General features: G+C 42.6%; 1 protein-coding gene across 1 annotated transcript in view; it reads left to right on the top strand.

Moving 5' to 3' along the window:
- Positions 1-17,393, top strand: part of nsun2 (NOP2/Sun RNA methyltransferase 2) — a 45,156-nt gene that overhangs the window by 22,889 nt on the left and 4,874 nt on the right. The window contains exons 17-18 of the mRNA XM_063185664.1: positions 13,803-13,941; positions 15,841-15,880. Coding sequence (XP_063041734.1) covers positions 13,803-13,941; positions 15,841-15,880 — 179 coding nt within the window. The remainder of the gene's footprint in view (positions 1-13,802; positions 13,942-15,840; positions 15,881-17,393) is intronic.

The following is a 17,393-nucleotide window of genomic DNA, read 5'->3' on the forward strand; positions in this document are numbered from 1 at the left end:
TGACTTTCGTGCGCATTAAATTATTCTGCAGTTGGCATAATTCATAGGCTACAAATTTTACAGATAGCAATAGATAAGATAAAATACCCTGCACCGAAATTCTCAGCACCTGCCTCACCATTAATTGTATCGAAACGAGTCACCTCGTCATCTGCTCCACTCCCATGGTTTTTAAAATGTAGGCTATTTCCCGCTGCCTTCCCTTTGTTATTGATCCGAAAACATCCCTTTTTTTAATTAGGCTACTCTCCTCTTGTGGGGAAGGAACATGTGTGAAAGGGTAAAGGGGAGAGTTATTAAAAATGTCTCTAGCGTGGGGAATCTCTCTCTCTTTCTCTCTCTCTTTCTCTCTCTCTCTCTCTCTCTCTCTCTCTCTCTCTCTCTCTCTCTTTTACGCACAATTGACAGGTAGCCTGTGATGATCAGCAGGGGGAAATAGACGTGAGACGTGTGATGCAACATGTGTCGATTCAGCATGTAGAAATGCTTCGCAAGTTTTTGTTTTTAAACTTCCATCCCGCCGTGGTATAGGGCCAAAGGAAAATTAAATAATCACAGCGTCGGCAGGCTACCAAACGAAAATTCTAGGTGCGTCAAGTTGGACGCCCGCACAGCAACATTCTATCTTGATAGAACATGGTTCCTACAACTTTACAGACAATAATAGATTAAAAAAGTATCCTACCATAACGGCAGATAAACGGGATAACGGCCTTCGAAGTCGACAGGTTATAGAAATGAATGGCTTGGCGGAGGCAACTTTGTAAGCCGCCGCCTCACCATTAATTTTGTATCATCTCGTGTCACCTCGTCAGCCGTTATCCCTTACTTAACTGCAATACAATGTACGAGTACAGATACAATATGAAAAAGTAGAACATATTAAAAGACCAGTTTGGTCAATATCAACATGCAGCTGTAATGCTCACACTACCCTGGACTTGTCAGTACCTGAGGTTTTTTTTTCTTCTTCAGCCTTTTCCGAGATCTAGGTCATTGTAATGGGGGCAGCTCTTTGTTTACATTTCATAAAAATATTTTTATTTATTCCCAAAAACACCCGAAAGGTTATACAACATCAGCAGACAACTAACAAACAGCGGTACCTTATGGGAAAATATTTGGAGTAGGCCTATGTTAGTTAAAAAAAAAACATGTAAACAAACGCTGCCCCCATTAGAATAGCTCATATCTCGGAAAGGGCTTAACCAAAAAATGTGGCATCACCGGGTACTGACAAGTCAAGGGTAGCGTGAGCAATACAACAGCATATTGAAATTGACTGAACTGGTCCTTTAAATGAAAAATCTCAGGATTTTTAACCATGGCCTTTAATGTTGGCATGAATCACCTGAGAGGAAAGTTTTTGGTTCTAAATTGAGGTTTGAAACTAAACTGCCAACAGTAGGAACATGTTTGATGTCTTGCTGAGTATCAGCTCCAGACCCATATTATGTCCCGATGGCAGGTTTTACCAACAGATTTTTCTGCTGTGATCTTGGAAGCCGAGATGGTGCATTGGAAGCCATCCCATTTCATGTTTTAAACGCCAGAAGCAATGCATTAAAGTCGGCTTTATAACTTACTGGGAGCCCAGTGCAAAGAGTAAGATGGGCCGTCCTTTTTGTTCTGGTAAGAACCTTTGTTCCTCTTGAAGTTGTTTTGGCGCTGTGTTATGGTCTGGCTGGAAAGAAATGTCTTTACTCTTTTCAATTACTTGCATCTTTCTCCCTAGATCTTTTAAGACCTTTTACTCTTAAGCATTATTTTTTAAGTGGTGATCTTTTTTGTTTCACTTGCACTGTAGTAAATGAGTAGTTTGGCTTATGAAGACCTGTACATGGAGATTATCCAGGCACGCGACCAGCCTGTCAGTAGCACCCATGAATAGAAGTCTCCACATAGTTGCAGGGAACTGCAGACAATACAAGTTGGTGATGGAAATCGTAAGAGGTTTTTGTCCTTGTTGAGTCTGAATGTGTCCACTCATTCTTGTTTGTTCTTCTCACTCAAAGTGGGTAGTGGAGATACAGTGCCCTCCATTATTATTGGCACCCCTGGTTGAGATGTGTTTTTTAGCTTCCAATTATTATTATTTTTCTCTAAATAATATAGGACCTTAATGGAAAAAAAGAGAAAAATCCAACCTTCAATACAAGTGCATTTATTCAGTGGGGAAAAAATCCCACATAAAGAAATAATTATTTGACATCAAATAATGTGTGTCACAATTATTAGCACCCCTGTTGTTAATATTTTGTACAACCCCCTTTTGCCAACAAAACAGCACCTAATCTTCTCCTATAATGTTTCACAAGATGGGAAAAGACATAAAGAGGGATCTTCAGCCATTCTTCTTTGCAGAATCTCTCTAAATCATCCAGAGACCTGGGTCCTCTCCTCTGTACTCTCCTCTTCAGCTCACCCCACAGGTTCTCAATGGGGTTGAGGTCTGGGGACTGAGATGGCCATGGGAGGAGCTTGATTTTGTGTCTGGTTAACCATTTCTGTGTAGATTTGGCCATAAATTTAGGGTCATTGTCTTGCTGAAAGACCCAGTGACGACCCATCTTCACCTTTTTGGCAGAGGGCAACAGATTTTGATTTAAAATGTCCTGGTATTTCAAAGCATTCATGATGCCATGCACCCTAACAAGCTTCCCAGGGCCTTTGGAAGCGAAACAGCCCCACAGCATCACTGACCCACCCCCATACTTCACAGTGGGTATGAGGTGCTTTTCAGCATGCGCATCTTTCGTGGCACGCCAGACCCACTTAGAGTGTTTGTTGCCAAAAAGCTCAATCTTGGTCTCATCTGACCAAAGCACACGGTCCCAGTTGAAGCCCCAATACCGCTGGGCGAACTCCAGACGTTTGCGTTTATGATTGTGGGTGAGGAAAGGTTTTCTCCGTGCATGCCTCCCAAACAGCTTGTTGGGGTGTAGACAGCGCCTGATGGTTGATTTGGAGACTTTGTGACCCCAGGATGCTACCATTTGTTGTAATTCTGTAACAGTGAGCTTTGGAGATATTTTGATTTCTCTTACCATCCTCCTCACTGTGCGTGGTGGCAAAATAAACTTGGGTCCTCGTCCAGGCTTGTTTACCACTGTTCCAGTTGTTTTGAACTTCTTAATTATTCCTCTCACAGTAGATATGGGCAGCTGCAGTTGAGTGGCAATCTTCTTGTAGCCTCTGCCTGACCTGTGAAGGTTGACGCACATCTGCCTCACTTGTATGCTGTGTTCCTTTGTCTTTCCCATATTTAAGAGTGGATAAGAGAAATGGCCTCGGTGTCACGTCATATTTATACCCCAGGGAAACAGGAAGTGATGAATTACTAATTAAATGTTCCTACATACTCTGGTAAACTTTGTAAACTACTGTAGAAATGACAGAAATGCTTCAATTATATTTATTTCCTGGGAATTGTTAAGGGTGCCAATAATTGTGGAACAGGTGATTTAATGAAAAATAATTATTTTTTAGTCAGGGATTTTTTTTATTTTCCTACAATTCATTTGAGTTGAAGGCTACATTTTCCTAAAATTTTCAGTGTGACAGTATTCCTCTGCAATAAACACTGAATTTATTTTAAGGCTTTTAACACATCTCAACCAGGGGTGCCAATAATTATGGAGGGCACTGTATGAAGCGCTTCATTCCAAAAATGACTTGTATACATTTTGGGTAATTGACATTTTTTTCATTATTAGGCATTGCGTTGCATTGGATTGCAAAATGCATTTTATGTAGGTTTAAAAAGTATGTTACCAATATATTTGAATGGCAAGAATTCACACAAGGATGAAAGGACGTGTCCACAGTCATTTCCTTTAATAACATGCCACAGTTTTTTTGTACATGGTTTTTCAGTCATTTTGCAGCAAAACTCTTGAAATTTGCATGCTCATGGCCCTCCATTAAGGACCAGGAGTGTGCTACATTTATTGAAATGCAATATCAAGTCAAAGTTTGTTTTTAATGCACTTTTGACACAACAAAAAGCAGCCGACCAAAGTGCTAACAGGAAGTCCTAAGTAAAAAAGACTTGAAACAACATGAAACAACACAGACAAAAGACTTTGAGACACCCATAAAACACACAAAAACAAGAGCACAAGCATTAGTGGATACAGTGTAGCTGGAAAATACACTGAAATCAATATCAATAAAAATAGATAGGCCTATCTAAATAAACTCATGAAATAACAGGGATCACACAGGAATGTCAATACATAAGAAGGATAAAAGAGGTGGGTTAAATACAATAAGCAATATATTGTGTTGAAAACTGAGGCCGCTTTGACGTTAACACGGGTGTCCTCCTCCAGTCATGTCCTGAGTCTGGCAATGTCCTTGTCATCATCATCATGTTCCCGCAGAATCCTGATGCGTCATCCATCGCACGGTTTCCTAGATCTGTAGAGCAGCAGGAGAATAAACACAGAGCCTGGCAAATAGATTACATTGTGTGCCACAATAAAAAGGAATAGATAAGGAATAGATACTGGGAAGATTGCCAATGAGTATGGTACATCCGCATAGTGTGTTTTTTTAATTGAATCTGAGGTGAGATGGACAATTCGATTGTGTTTTTTTTTCCTTCAGGACAGATGTTTCTGTAACCCAGGGAGGTGTTTGTTATCCAGACAAGCACTGCCTAGAGCCTTCCGCTCTATTTCAGCTAGAGGTGCTCCGATTGCTCGGCAGCCGATCATGATCGGCCGATAATGGCCAAAAATAGCCTGATCGGTGATCGGAAAAACATGCCGATCAAAAAACCGATCCAGAGATATTAAATTCCTCACGCAACCAATTCGCCTTTACACCTGGCGCTGCCTGCATGTAGCCTAGGTGCTGGCTCTGCACAGCTGCTGCACCAAAATAAGGCATCTTTACTTGTCTTTAAGTTTTTGGAATTCCCTCCTTCATTTTCACCATTTATAATCATATCTGCATCAACAATGATCTGATTTTCCGATCCATGCGCCGTTTACATGACGCTTGTAATTTGCGAATGACGTGTCAGTCTCGCCATGTTCGCTATTTTGAGTTACAGCCTGTCAGCACGCAACAACTAAACGTTTCCAAAACAATCATCAACTGTATTGTTTTTAAAGTTGTAGCCTAATGGACAGCCAGGTCATTAGTTTGTAGTCGCTGCAACACCAAACAGCAACTAGGGAGAGTGGACGGTGAAACTCAATGAGTCTGTGCAGGGAATTCTACATTCTATGACAGGGTTACAGAGAAAGAGCTTTCCTCGCAGACACGCCGTGTTGTGCGTGTTGCCTGTTCTTTCAAGTGAAGTTTTTTTTCTTGTTTTGTGTATGTAGAATCTCAAGTGTTTCAGTCACAATGTAATTTGCGATAGAGTACTTCTCGCCCGTTAGCCATTTTACGTTATAACCTGTGTAGTTGCCTCGGTCAGCACGCGACAAGTTCACGTTGTCCGCACAAGCATGCCAAGATGTAATGTTTCAGTTTCAATTCAATCTTAAATAGTTTAGTAATTATATGCAATAACTTGATAAATTGATTAATACTGTAGACTTACTTGTAGGCTGTATTACCAACACTAGTCTGAAAGAGCTGAAAGATAATAATAATAATAATAGCCTAATAATAATAATATTAATAATAATAATAGGCCTACATTATGAAAGCGATTCAATAAGGATAATTAATAGGCTATTAAAAAAATAGGAAATAATTTCTGTGATCGGCAATGATCGGTGATCGGCAGATAAAGATTTTTGGTGATCGGTATCGGTGATCGGGCCAAAAAATGGTGATCGGAGCACCTCTAATTTCAGCTTCGTTCAAGCAATGATGATGCATTAGGCATTAAGTGTTGGTTAGTCGGCAGCAGAATCAGACTGTGTTAAGTGTAGTATGATGGGAATATTGTGTGTATGTGTAGGTTGAGACTAACACAAAGTTAATCCAGTAGAACTTTTTATTCTTTTTAAATACCTCTGATATAAAGTAACTAAGTTCTAGGCTGCGTTCAAGTGTCATACGAGCATCAGTAAATGGTATCAGTGCCCTATTTGTTGGTACTCGCCGATACTGATACCACCATTTTAGTGCAGTATCTGGGCCTTGTCCGATTCTGGTATCGGTATCAGTGCAACACTAATAATAACTGATCTCTTGTAAGTCCAACTGTAGTATATGTTGATTCCAACTGTCATCTCATAACTAACCTTGACAACCTAACAAATGGTCTGTCTAATCATAACAAATGCCCTGTCGAATAATCACACTGACGGACATCATTCATTCTAACACCACAGGCAGTGCATCGACATCTTGTGATGATGTACCACCGAGGCCTCCACTGTAGTGTGTGTGTGTGTGTGTGTGTGTGTGTGTGTGTGTGTGTGTGTGTGTGTGTGTGTGTGTGTGTGTGTGTGTGTGTGTGTGTGTGTGTGTGTGTGTGTGTGTGTGTGTGTGTGTGTGTGTGTGTGTGTGTGTGTGTGTGTGTGTGTGTGTGTGTGTGAAATTCAGCAGCAAGATACACAGGAGAGTGAATCATGGAAGATATTGAATGTTTCTTCTAATGATTTAAATTGTTGTTTTGGTGAAATGGATTGACGTGACGCCCAAGGAAGAGGACGGCTCGAGCTCAATAGATGCTTTGGCATTCATCCCTCATAACTACTCCGCAATCAGAGCTGTATCTCTTAAGCCTTGTGACTAAATGTCCTTCAGTGATTTATTTATTTTATTTATTTTTTTGCAGAGCGACTGTCGTCAAGCCCACATTCAGCCAGGTTTTAAGATTAGCAGGCAAAGATTGCCTTGTGTGTTGTGTGTCTCCTGCCCTTTACTATGTGTCCTTGATGAGAGCGTCACATTCAATGACTTCATCAAAATCCTCAGTGTCAGAATGGCTCCTATTGGCCAAGGACACTTGGGTATGTAAGGAGTTGAACTACTATGATTATGATGTGGGCTGAATGTGGGCTCAAGGGTTGTAGACACACACACACACACACACACTTTTGACGATGCTTTCAGATGAGCAGTCGTGTGGATGTTTTTTTTTTCTGTGGGTACCAAGCAACCTCATGCAGTCGTGAGTTTGAAAGGATGAGTGTGACTCTGACACATGCTTCTGTTCCTTGGAGGAGTGGGAGTGAGTACTCGTCTTGATTCAGCCACCTCCGCATGGTTTATATTAGAGAGGAGGAAGAAGGAAAGAAAAGCAGAAAAATCTGTAGTGGTGAGAGAGATATGTGGACAAGCCACACCACGCTAATGACAGTCATGTCAAAAAATGCCAGAAATGAATAAAAAGAAAAGGGGGGGGAAAGACTGTACAGTGAGAGAGATTGATGGAGAAGGTAGATGGGCAAGCTACACAACTAGCCATAGTCATGCCCAAATTTGAAAAGAGGAGCAGGAAGAAGAGAACCCCAGAAAGTGAGAGAGATGGGTGGACAAGCTTTGCCACTAGTCATAGTCATGCCAAGCTGGGGAGAGAAGAAGAATAAAAATAAAAAACAAAACGGACTATAGTAGTGAGTCATACTGTTGTTACTACTCATCCCAGTTCTCCTGTGTGTGAGTGTCTTGGCAGGCGTATACATTGCTTGGGTGGAGAGAGGATGCCTAGCAAATGCTCCAGGTACACTCGATTCAAACACTACAGTTACAACTTAAGACAATGCACATGCGCTCAAGGCCTAGAATGAGATTTTGTTCCTCCTTAAAATGTGTTTTCATCTCATGTCTAGCAATGTGTGTACAAGGGATGGAAATAAGCACCCGTCCACCTGCCAATGACGGGTGAATTTGGCCTTTGGCAGGTGAAATATGTCAACCCACCCGTCACCTTGATGGGTGAAATTTTTCCACAGGCACCCGGGTTAATGCTGAATTATACGCAGCATCCAACATCAAAGGTTTAAGCAAATTGGTAATGAAAAGAGTTATTGACATCACAATAACTGAATGTATGACCTCTGAAACAAAAGTATTGATCAGAAAATTATCTCACTTGCATTACAATGTTTGGAACGGATGGGATGCCTTGCAAATGCTCCAGGTACAGTCGACACAAACACTACAGTTACAAGTTAAGACAATGTACATGCACCCTAGGCCTAGAATGAGATTTTGTTTCTCCTTAAAATGTGTTTTCATCCCATGTCTAGCAATGTGTGTACCACAGTAATTATGTGGAACTTGTACTCTACCACACAACGCCAAGAGGCAGGAGTCAGTCGGACAGTTTCAATGGTAGACATGCTGAAACTGAGGACAATCCATAGAGGTAGAAAATAAGACTAGAGCTGACCCCGCCCCCCTTTTCACAGCAATCTGCAGCGGCCATTATCTGTAGGTAGACCAGAGAAATGGAACTGAATAGAGGAGGAGGCTCACCTCTGTCAAAAAATGGCCATCAGCCTCTGTCAGAAAATGTCCATCAACACACTACAAGGACAATAGTTGAAGTGTGTTGCTAAATATGTTCATAATATATATAATTTGATTTTTGCATGTATTTTATCGACTCATATGATTTAAGTAGATAATTAGCCTGACATTTCAAATCTGGTCTTTGATTAATGTGTTACTTCATATTAACTCATTGGTGCCAGCCATTTTCATAAGAGTAACCCAGAGTGCCAGAGATTTTTCAGCATTTTGGCTGTTTTTTGGAGGCTCACAGAAAATTGACTTCTGTGTCTATGTCAACACCATACCTATCAAAACACAGATTAGACGCTCATCTGTCATCAGAAAAAAACAGTGTCTCTCTACCCCTTTCCGTTCTTTCATAATCATCTGTTGAAAATAAGTGGAATTTGCCAAAATGCTGCTTTCTAGCCAAAAAGCTGAGAAAACGCCATTTGAAGTTGACCTATAATTGCAAGTGTTTTTGCTCATAATGACACCGTCCTAACAACTCCAAACCTATCAGATGCTATTACAGAGTCTCCTGCCATCTGTAGCCAGAACAAAAGATCGTTTGTATGGTCTTTTCAACCTAATAATGTACTGAAATATAACGGGGTGGGCTTGAAAACAAGAGTGTTTTGGTTTGTTGCTGGCGCGCACAATGGATCATGACAGCAGGTGCATGTAACTCATGTGAAATACTAAACTCACAGAAATACTGTCTCATAGTCCCTCTGTTTAGCCTGTAGTCCTCTCCTTGAGGAACAAATCACAGCTGATTTGTTTCCTCCTGTACCGTGTGAACTGGGAGGCAGGCAGGCAGCACAACTTAGCTTACTGCTGCTTCTTTGGCAGAGCGGACAATTTGCAGATTGATGATTACTGTCATCATGTTTCTGCTATAGTGATCTTGTCATATATTGTTCAATGAATTTTCTTTTGATAAAGTACTGATCACATATCCAACATTTCACAAGCCGATTGGAGTGGGGAAGGCTAGCTGGTCTGAGGCTAAGTGCAATGCTTTCTCATGTGAGCTGAATGTATCTGACCAGACACAAAGGCTAGCCTACTGTTCCAAGAATCTGCAACCCCCCTGTCTTTTTGATGATACAGTAAGCTGATCATACTATACAAATCCATAACTGCAACTGTAGAATGAGTAAAAATAGTTGACTTACCAAGGCTCCTTTATTTAGGCTTAGTTGTAAGTTGTTAGCGATTTCGTGCTAGCTAGCTAGCGTAGCAAACAATAGCCAAACATTCCCAACTGAGGTGACCACTAGTCCCGTGCATTTTCCTGTTAGATGATCTTTTGTACGCATCATCCTGATGTTGTGTAGGCTGATCACATTATCCAAAATGAAACAGTTGCCACACAGATCATCTCTGGTTGAACATGGTGTATTTTAAGCAAGCTAGTTACAATGCCTATTAGCTAGATGGCAACAGGGGGGTGTATTTTGGTCATGAGAGGAAGTTTTTTTTTTTTTGTCAGGCTCGGACACTAAAATCAGTAGAATACCTGTGTTAAAATCAGAGGGCAAGAAAGTAGACTACTGTCACAGGTGCTTTACTTTCAAAAATGATTTTGCTATGGTACTTTTGAGATTATAATAGTAAAAAGGGATGTTTTTGTCTTGACATTTCCTCTTGATGTGAGCTAATGCCCTGCCCTGACTGTTCCTAAGGACACTTCTGCCACCTACAGGAATAGTTAGAACATGACTAGAGGCGTGAAATTAATACACAACATAGGTCAGACCGTCCTCAAGGCGTGGCTGTAAAAAAACGCAATTATCGGCGAACGACGTCGAAGGCAGGGGGCGTCACTATTCGAAATGACGTCATTCGACGGCTAAGGCAGCCAATGAGTTAACACAGTTTTAGTCAATTTTGTGACAGGGGTGGGCATGTTCTCCATTGACTTGCATTGACTGAAGGTGCCTACACTACCCACGGAAGAGGGGAGGCACCATGTGCCATTTCCAAGTGCAGTCGCAAATTGCTGTGTCATCTCTAGTCTTATTTTATACCTCTATGGTAGCCTGATAAACCAGCCTAAATGTGAGATCGGAGTCATTTAGTCTGGCCCTGATGAACGTTACCTCGGACGATTGCTCATGAGAACAACCTGGGGTTTTTTTCAAACCGTGCCGGCGCTCTGACCAATCGGCGATCTTTGCCGTTGATGTGCTTTCCCAACGGTGTTGCAAGCTTCGTCGTCACTCCCTCTAAAGGGCAGTCATGGGTGAGCGGTTAGGGCGTCAGACTTGCATCCCAGAGGTTGCCGGTTCGACTCCTGACCCGCCAGGTTGGTGGGGGGAGTAATCAACCAGTGCTCCCCCCATCCTCCTCCATGACTGAGGTACCCTGAGCATGGTACCGTCCCACCGCACTGCTCCCCATGGGGCGCCACTGAGGGCTGCCCCCTTGCACGGGTGAGGCATAAATGCAATTTCGTTGTGTGCAGTGTGCAGTGTTCACTTGTGTGCTGTGGAGTGCTGTGTCACAATGACAATGGGAGTTGGAGTTTCCCAATGGGCTTTCACTTTCACTTTTCACTTCACTCTAAACCCCGCCCGCTTTGATTCAAAACAAATCTCTGCGTTGTAATTGGTTTTGCCAGACTCAGGGCACAGTGTTCAAAACGTTCTCAGATCCGAGGCCAGACCCACTCGCAGCTGAAAAATTTCGGCGCCCAGCGGGTGATGCGTGTCTACTATTGAAACTGGCCAGCTAAAACCACTAATACCAAGAGTGAGCGCAGTCTATGTTGCGCATCCAAAAAATGATGAGATCTCGGCCCCAATGGACAGCAAATACAGAATGTAAATCACGAGTGATGTGGTGTCATTCTTGATCCATGTCAATTTTTTACTGTGTCTGATATCAGTATTTTAGTGTGTGTTATGGGTGTCGATGTCAATGGCATGATTTTGGGCTTAGACGTCAAGTGGTACAACCACAGCTAATGCCCATAAATGAATTAGTAATTGGTAATTAATGTACTGCAATGAATATGCTTCTTAGATAATCAAAAAAAATAAATTTAATCTTTCATACAATAGTGGCGTTAGCTGTACTTGCACCACCCTGACGTGTGCTACCATTAAAATGTCATTGACCCGTATATTTTACTGTCTACTTTTGCTTTTAGTTTGACTGTTCCAGCATTTTAGTAATGGCCAGCTCTCACAGTACTGTGCACTTGACGGAACACAGCACTCTGGAGACTCAACGCTATTATTTTTTTTTCCTCCCTCTCTTTCATTTTCCATCTTCTCTTTTGACTCTGTGCCTGATTAAAAAAGCGCTTGCCAAAATAAATACATGTAAATGAAATTGAAAATGTGAGTCTTGGGGCAAGGAACTAAATCTTCTCCCACCTCCTCCCTGCTTAATAGCAGTCTGTCACGCCTTTTAATTATTTATTTTTCTTTTATTTCTTTATTTTTGTTCTTTTTCCAACTCGGCGAGAGGCAAAAACGAATGCAAATCCCTGCCAGAGTAGAGATCACCTTACCTGGGGCGTCTTCGTCTTCGTCTGGGTCTTTGCTTTTGCTAGGCCGTTGACAAAAGGGATGAGTAGTCGGCCTGCATGCCGTTTTTGCACGGTGCCAAGGTCGTGCCGTCGCGTCATATTGTATACCACAGTGTTCTATCATGGAGGTGTGGAAAGATGGAAAGGCTAGCGTTGCAACCTCTGATCGCGTGTCTGAGAATGAAACGTGAGTTTAAGGAGTGTGCGCGCGTGCGTGCGTGCGTGCGTGCGTGCGCGCGCAGGTGGGAGATAGTGTCTGGGGGTCTCTCTGAGTGTGTACATGTATGCTCATTGTTTGAACAGTCATACACATACATTTATGCATCAGCCAGAGGAGGGACTTCACAGAGAATGTATGTGAAATGTGTGACATGAGGCAATGATTTGTGCGTAGATATGCAGTATGAAGATCGACTAGGAAATAGAAGTAGAAATAAAAGTAAATTTAGTTTAGTTTATTTGGTTTAGTTCAGCCAGACAGAATTGGGAATAGACGGTAGAAATGGGGCCTGCCTAAACTGCCTTCTCAACGGTACATAGACGTTCACATTTTAGTCAGCCTGGCATATTCTCAGCGGTCCCTGGCCCGAAAAAATCCAGAAGCAGTGAGAAGGTTCTCTGTACGGGAGAGGTGCCAGACCCATGCTCTGCACTCTCCCTCTGAAAGCTTGGGTGGCAGCCAGGCCAGGGGATAAACAGAAGCAGAGGCTCGTCTCACTTTCATTCTTCTAAATCTCCTCTCTCCCCTCTTCTCTCCCCTGTTCTCTCCCCTCCTCTCTCCTCCTCTGTATTTTCTTTCTTCTCATCCTCTCTTGCTTCTCCGTCTTGCATTTTCTTTCTTGCATTCCTCCTCTTCTTCCTCCCTCTCCCACCCTTCCCCTCTCTCCTCCTTTCCCTTGCATTCTCTTCCTCCTCTTTTATTCTTCTCCTATTCTTTTTTTTCTTGTGATTAACATTTTTTCATTGAGCAGACAGATGTAAAAAGGCAAGGTATAAAACATAAAATACTATAAACAGCAGGGAAAGTGAGCTCATACAATAACATGCACAATTCAAAAAGAAAAAGATGTAATACAAATTAAAAGGCAGACACTGAAAACATTTCAGATGATTCTTCCACTACAATGTCCCAGGAAAATGGTGTGTGGTTTGGCTTTATTTATTCTTGCCGTGGAGCGTTGCAGCAGTGGAATAGTCTTAACCCCTTAGCGCAGCACCTATGTTATAACCTTACTGTCACCAAAATTGTAATGTCTATGTGTTCATCTGTTACTTAAGGCGCTCAGCACTGTCATAGCAATGTTGTTATGATGCAGTTGAGTATTTTTAGCAAATAGTGACTAGGCCTGCCAGCGACCCCATCTGCAGTAAGAGGCTACAGTCTGAAAGCCAGGCAGAGTTCCTGGGTAGCTGAGGGTTAAACCAGTGTTTTCGAAGGTTCTTGGCAGCTGTCAAGCCAGCACACAGGGTTCGTCTTTCTGTGACACTTGGGTCTATGTAAGGAGTAATTCTTCTCCTATTCATGCTCCTCCTCCTCCTCCTCATCCTCTTTTTTTTCTTTTGTTCCTCTTCTTTTTCTTCTTTCGTCCTCTCCTCTTCTTTCTTGCGCACCCACTCTTATCATCTTCACCTCTGTCTGGTGTTTTGGAGTTAGTTTTGTGAGGCAGGGGAGGATAGGGAGGTATGAAAATATAAAAGAGGGTTTGCATTCATGTGGTCCCTGTATTCGGGTAATGTATGCTAAATTCAGACATTTTAAATCTCTCTCTGTCTCTCTCTCTCTCTCTCTCTCTCTCTCTCTCTCTCTCTCTCTCTCTCTCTCTCTCTCTCTCTCCCCCTCTAGGGTATCTACACGTTGTTCCCCTACATCCGTGCTCGGCGGATCACCATCTCTGTGGAGGACGTGAAGGTGCTGCTGACGGAGGAGAACCCCTTCCTGTGCAAGCTCAGCGACAGCGCCCACGAACAGGCCAAAAAGCTTGGTTAGTTATCTCTCTCTCACACACACACACACACACACACACACACACACACACACACACACACACACACACACACACACACACACACACACACACACACACACACACAACATTGCCCACGAGCAGGCCAAAAAGCTTGGTTAGTTATTCACACACACACACACACACACACACACACACCATTGCCCACGAACAGGCCAAAAAGCTTGGTTAGTTATCACACACACACACACACACACACACACACACACACACACACACACACACACACACACACAGAGAGAGACACACACACACACACCCACACACCAGTGCCCACGAACAGGCCAAGAAACCGGATCAATGATTGTACATGTACACACACATACGCACTGAGGGCCAGAAAAGCCAAGGAACTGGGTCAGCCATTGGCCCCTCTATCAACACCCCCTGGCCTGGTCTCTCACTGGAGGAGTCACACACACTCACACCATCAGCACTCTGGCACTGCCCTCTCACCACACACACACACACACACACACACACACACACACACACACACACACACACACACACACACACACACACACACACACACACACACACACACACACACACACACACACACACACACACACACACACACCATTATCACCTAGGCATTGCCATTGGCCTCTTACTGGGCAAATCACACCCGGGCCTGCTGTCTCACTGGAAGACACACACACACACACACACACACACACACACACACACACACACACACACACACACACACACACACACACACACACACACACACACACACAGAGAGAGACTCTCTCTCACACACACACACACACACACACACACACATGAACTCTGGCACCTCACCCTTCCCTCATACTCGAGAAAAGACACTCACACAGACATGTCAGAGTAATCACAGAGTTATATTTGGTAAATAAATGGCATGCAAATTCAGGTGGTAAGCTTCAGCCAAAAGATTGCGTATTTTTCAAGACATGAAAGATACTTCATAAATCCTGAAGAAAGACTTGAAGTGTGGACTTGGAGTAGCAGTATTAGAAGTATTAGACAAAGCAGTAGAGGAGAAAAGAGGCTTGTCTAATACTGGCACGTCAAGGATTTACCTCAGCGCATTTGAAACCGTATACCTCCTCTCGGTAGCCTGGCTGCCAGGCCGTGATCTGAGCTCCGTCTACGAGCCTGCCGAGACAAAGAGCTCATAGATAGTGGAAGAGTCCATCAAGTGCTTAGACAGTTGATCAAATGACTTGTGCATACTACCGGACTGAGCTGCACACAATCAAACCATTGATTCCAATGGCATGCCCCCACAGTCTTCGTTTTTCTCTGTATATAGAGGATTAGATACAGAAGGATAATGATCATTTTCACACAGGCAGCAGTGCATTCCATGGATCATGTACACTTAATCACAACCAGGGTTGTTGTGGAGACCACCATTGTGGTTATTTATTTATTTATTTTATTAATGTCTAATTATATTTATTAATGTCACATCAGCTTTATTATCGGTTTTTGCTATGAAATAGTCATAGCTGCTTTGCTGGCGAAAATGAAAAAGTGAGATTGGCGAGGCAACTCTAAGGGGAATAATTCTAACCTTGGAGTTGACAACCTTTCAAATTAATGCGGTCAGTCAGTATGTATGCCCTCACAGCCACGAAAATATATTCAGGAATGTTACGAAACCCCAATTCACACACACACACGCAACACACATTAAAAGGCTAAATCACAAAAAAAGCCTGCTTTGATTCTACGGCTGCTATTGTTCCTGCCATGTTTTTGATGCAATCCTTTGTAATAAACGGCAATGCAATCCTTTGTCACGGCGGAAGCTCAACTTTTTAATTTGCCTGTGTTTTGTCTCTTTTATCTTCCTCTTTTTAGAAATGGGAAGCATTGTCTTGAGGTACCAGCCAGACCCAAAGTGAGTAACTGTCTCGTTATAATTTGGAGTGCTATGGTCTTAGATATGCAAATCCATTTATTTTGTTGCCTTATGATGTATCCTGAGTCTCGTTCTTGTATTATCTTTTAATATGTATCATTTTTATTTCGTTTCATTTTAATATATTCTTTTATATTCATATTTGAGTGTTTTGTGTTGGTGTGTTCTTTCTGTTCTGTTCTCCAGTCCTTGTCAAAATACTTGACTTTTTTGTGTGTCCTTGTGTGCATCCCCTGTCCTCTTTTTTTTGTCTGTGGCATGGCAATAAGTGTGCGGTGTGGAATGACGAATCATTGTACACACATACAATACACACATTCACAAAAACACATCTCTCTAACCTACACGCGGTGAAAACAAAGAAACGCCACACTACGCTTCACGCTTCTTAATTTTCTGGGTAATTGGTGTGGCTGACCTGCGCACAGTCCTTGCTTTTGTGGTAGAAATGACTGAACATTTTGTACTCGAATGCTGTAGCACAAATCATTCGAGTCAAACACCTCGTAATGGATTTGGGTGAGCCCAGGCAGAGAAGGGTCCCAAAATTGGGTTTTCATTTTCAGATCAGAGAAAAGCATAGCGCAGTGTCGAAACATAACGGACTGTTCGTTCAACACCGGTGCTCAGACTTGGTTGTATATCCCAGCCTGTAACCATCAGTGAGGGATATAGTCTCTCTGGAAACAGAATAAGATATACGCCCCAGAAAAGATGTAAACAACAACAGCATCATAGTGATTTCCTGGTGGGACAAATCCCAAATGCTGATGTAAACAAAAAACAAGTGTGGTACAGCAAAAGAGGCTTGTGGTTTTTCATTTTTATTTTTTTCGTCTCATTTTATCATGTGGATGAGAGTCCAAATCGCTGTGCTGGCTAAGAAGGCAGTGAATAAACTGCAGCTTTATATTGAAGAAAGTGTTGATAATAGTAGATGTTTTTTTTTTTTTATTCTAGGTGGTGGCCATCAATAATTTGTCAATCACAGCTACGACTTGCTCTTGGTTGTCAGTGTCTGGTTGTCGGTGTGTGTATCTGCACACTTGCATGTGTGTGCTTAGACATGTGTGTCTGTGCGGCAGTGACTGCAGAAACACGCACACACACACACACACACACACGCTGCCCTGTCTTTGGCCCGAATTAGCATGTGAGGCACAAGTGCGTTGAGATGTACAGGCCCCCTTTTATAAATCCATTAGCCCGAGCGACTGCAGCACCAAATAAATTGCTGCAAAAGGGCTGCAAGGCCAGTTTGACCTCCACCACGCTACGCTAGCGCAGACTGTTTTAACAAAAACACCTCTAATGGGATTTTTATTCAGTTTCGTTTCGTTTCATTCGTGCCTCCTCCTCCGTAGGCTGCAGTCTTGTTAGTATGCGTGACGCAGGAAAGTGAAGTCTTGTTAGTGTGTATGTAGAAGAGATGGTCAAAGTGCAAGTACAACACTAGCACATACTACATAGCGGTGACATCAGTTATTCCATT

This window comes from Engraulis encrasicolus, chromosome 20 (genome assembly GCF_034702125.1).
Source record: "Engraulis encrasicolus isolate BLACKSEA-1 chromosome 20, IST_EnEncr_1.0, whole genome shotgun sequence".
Taxonomy (NCBI): Eukaryota; Metazoa; Chordata; class Actinopteri; order Clupeiformes; family Engraulidae; genus Engraulis; species Engraulis encrasicolus.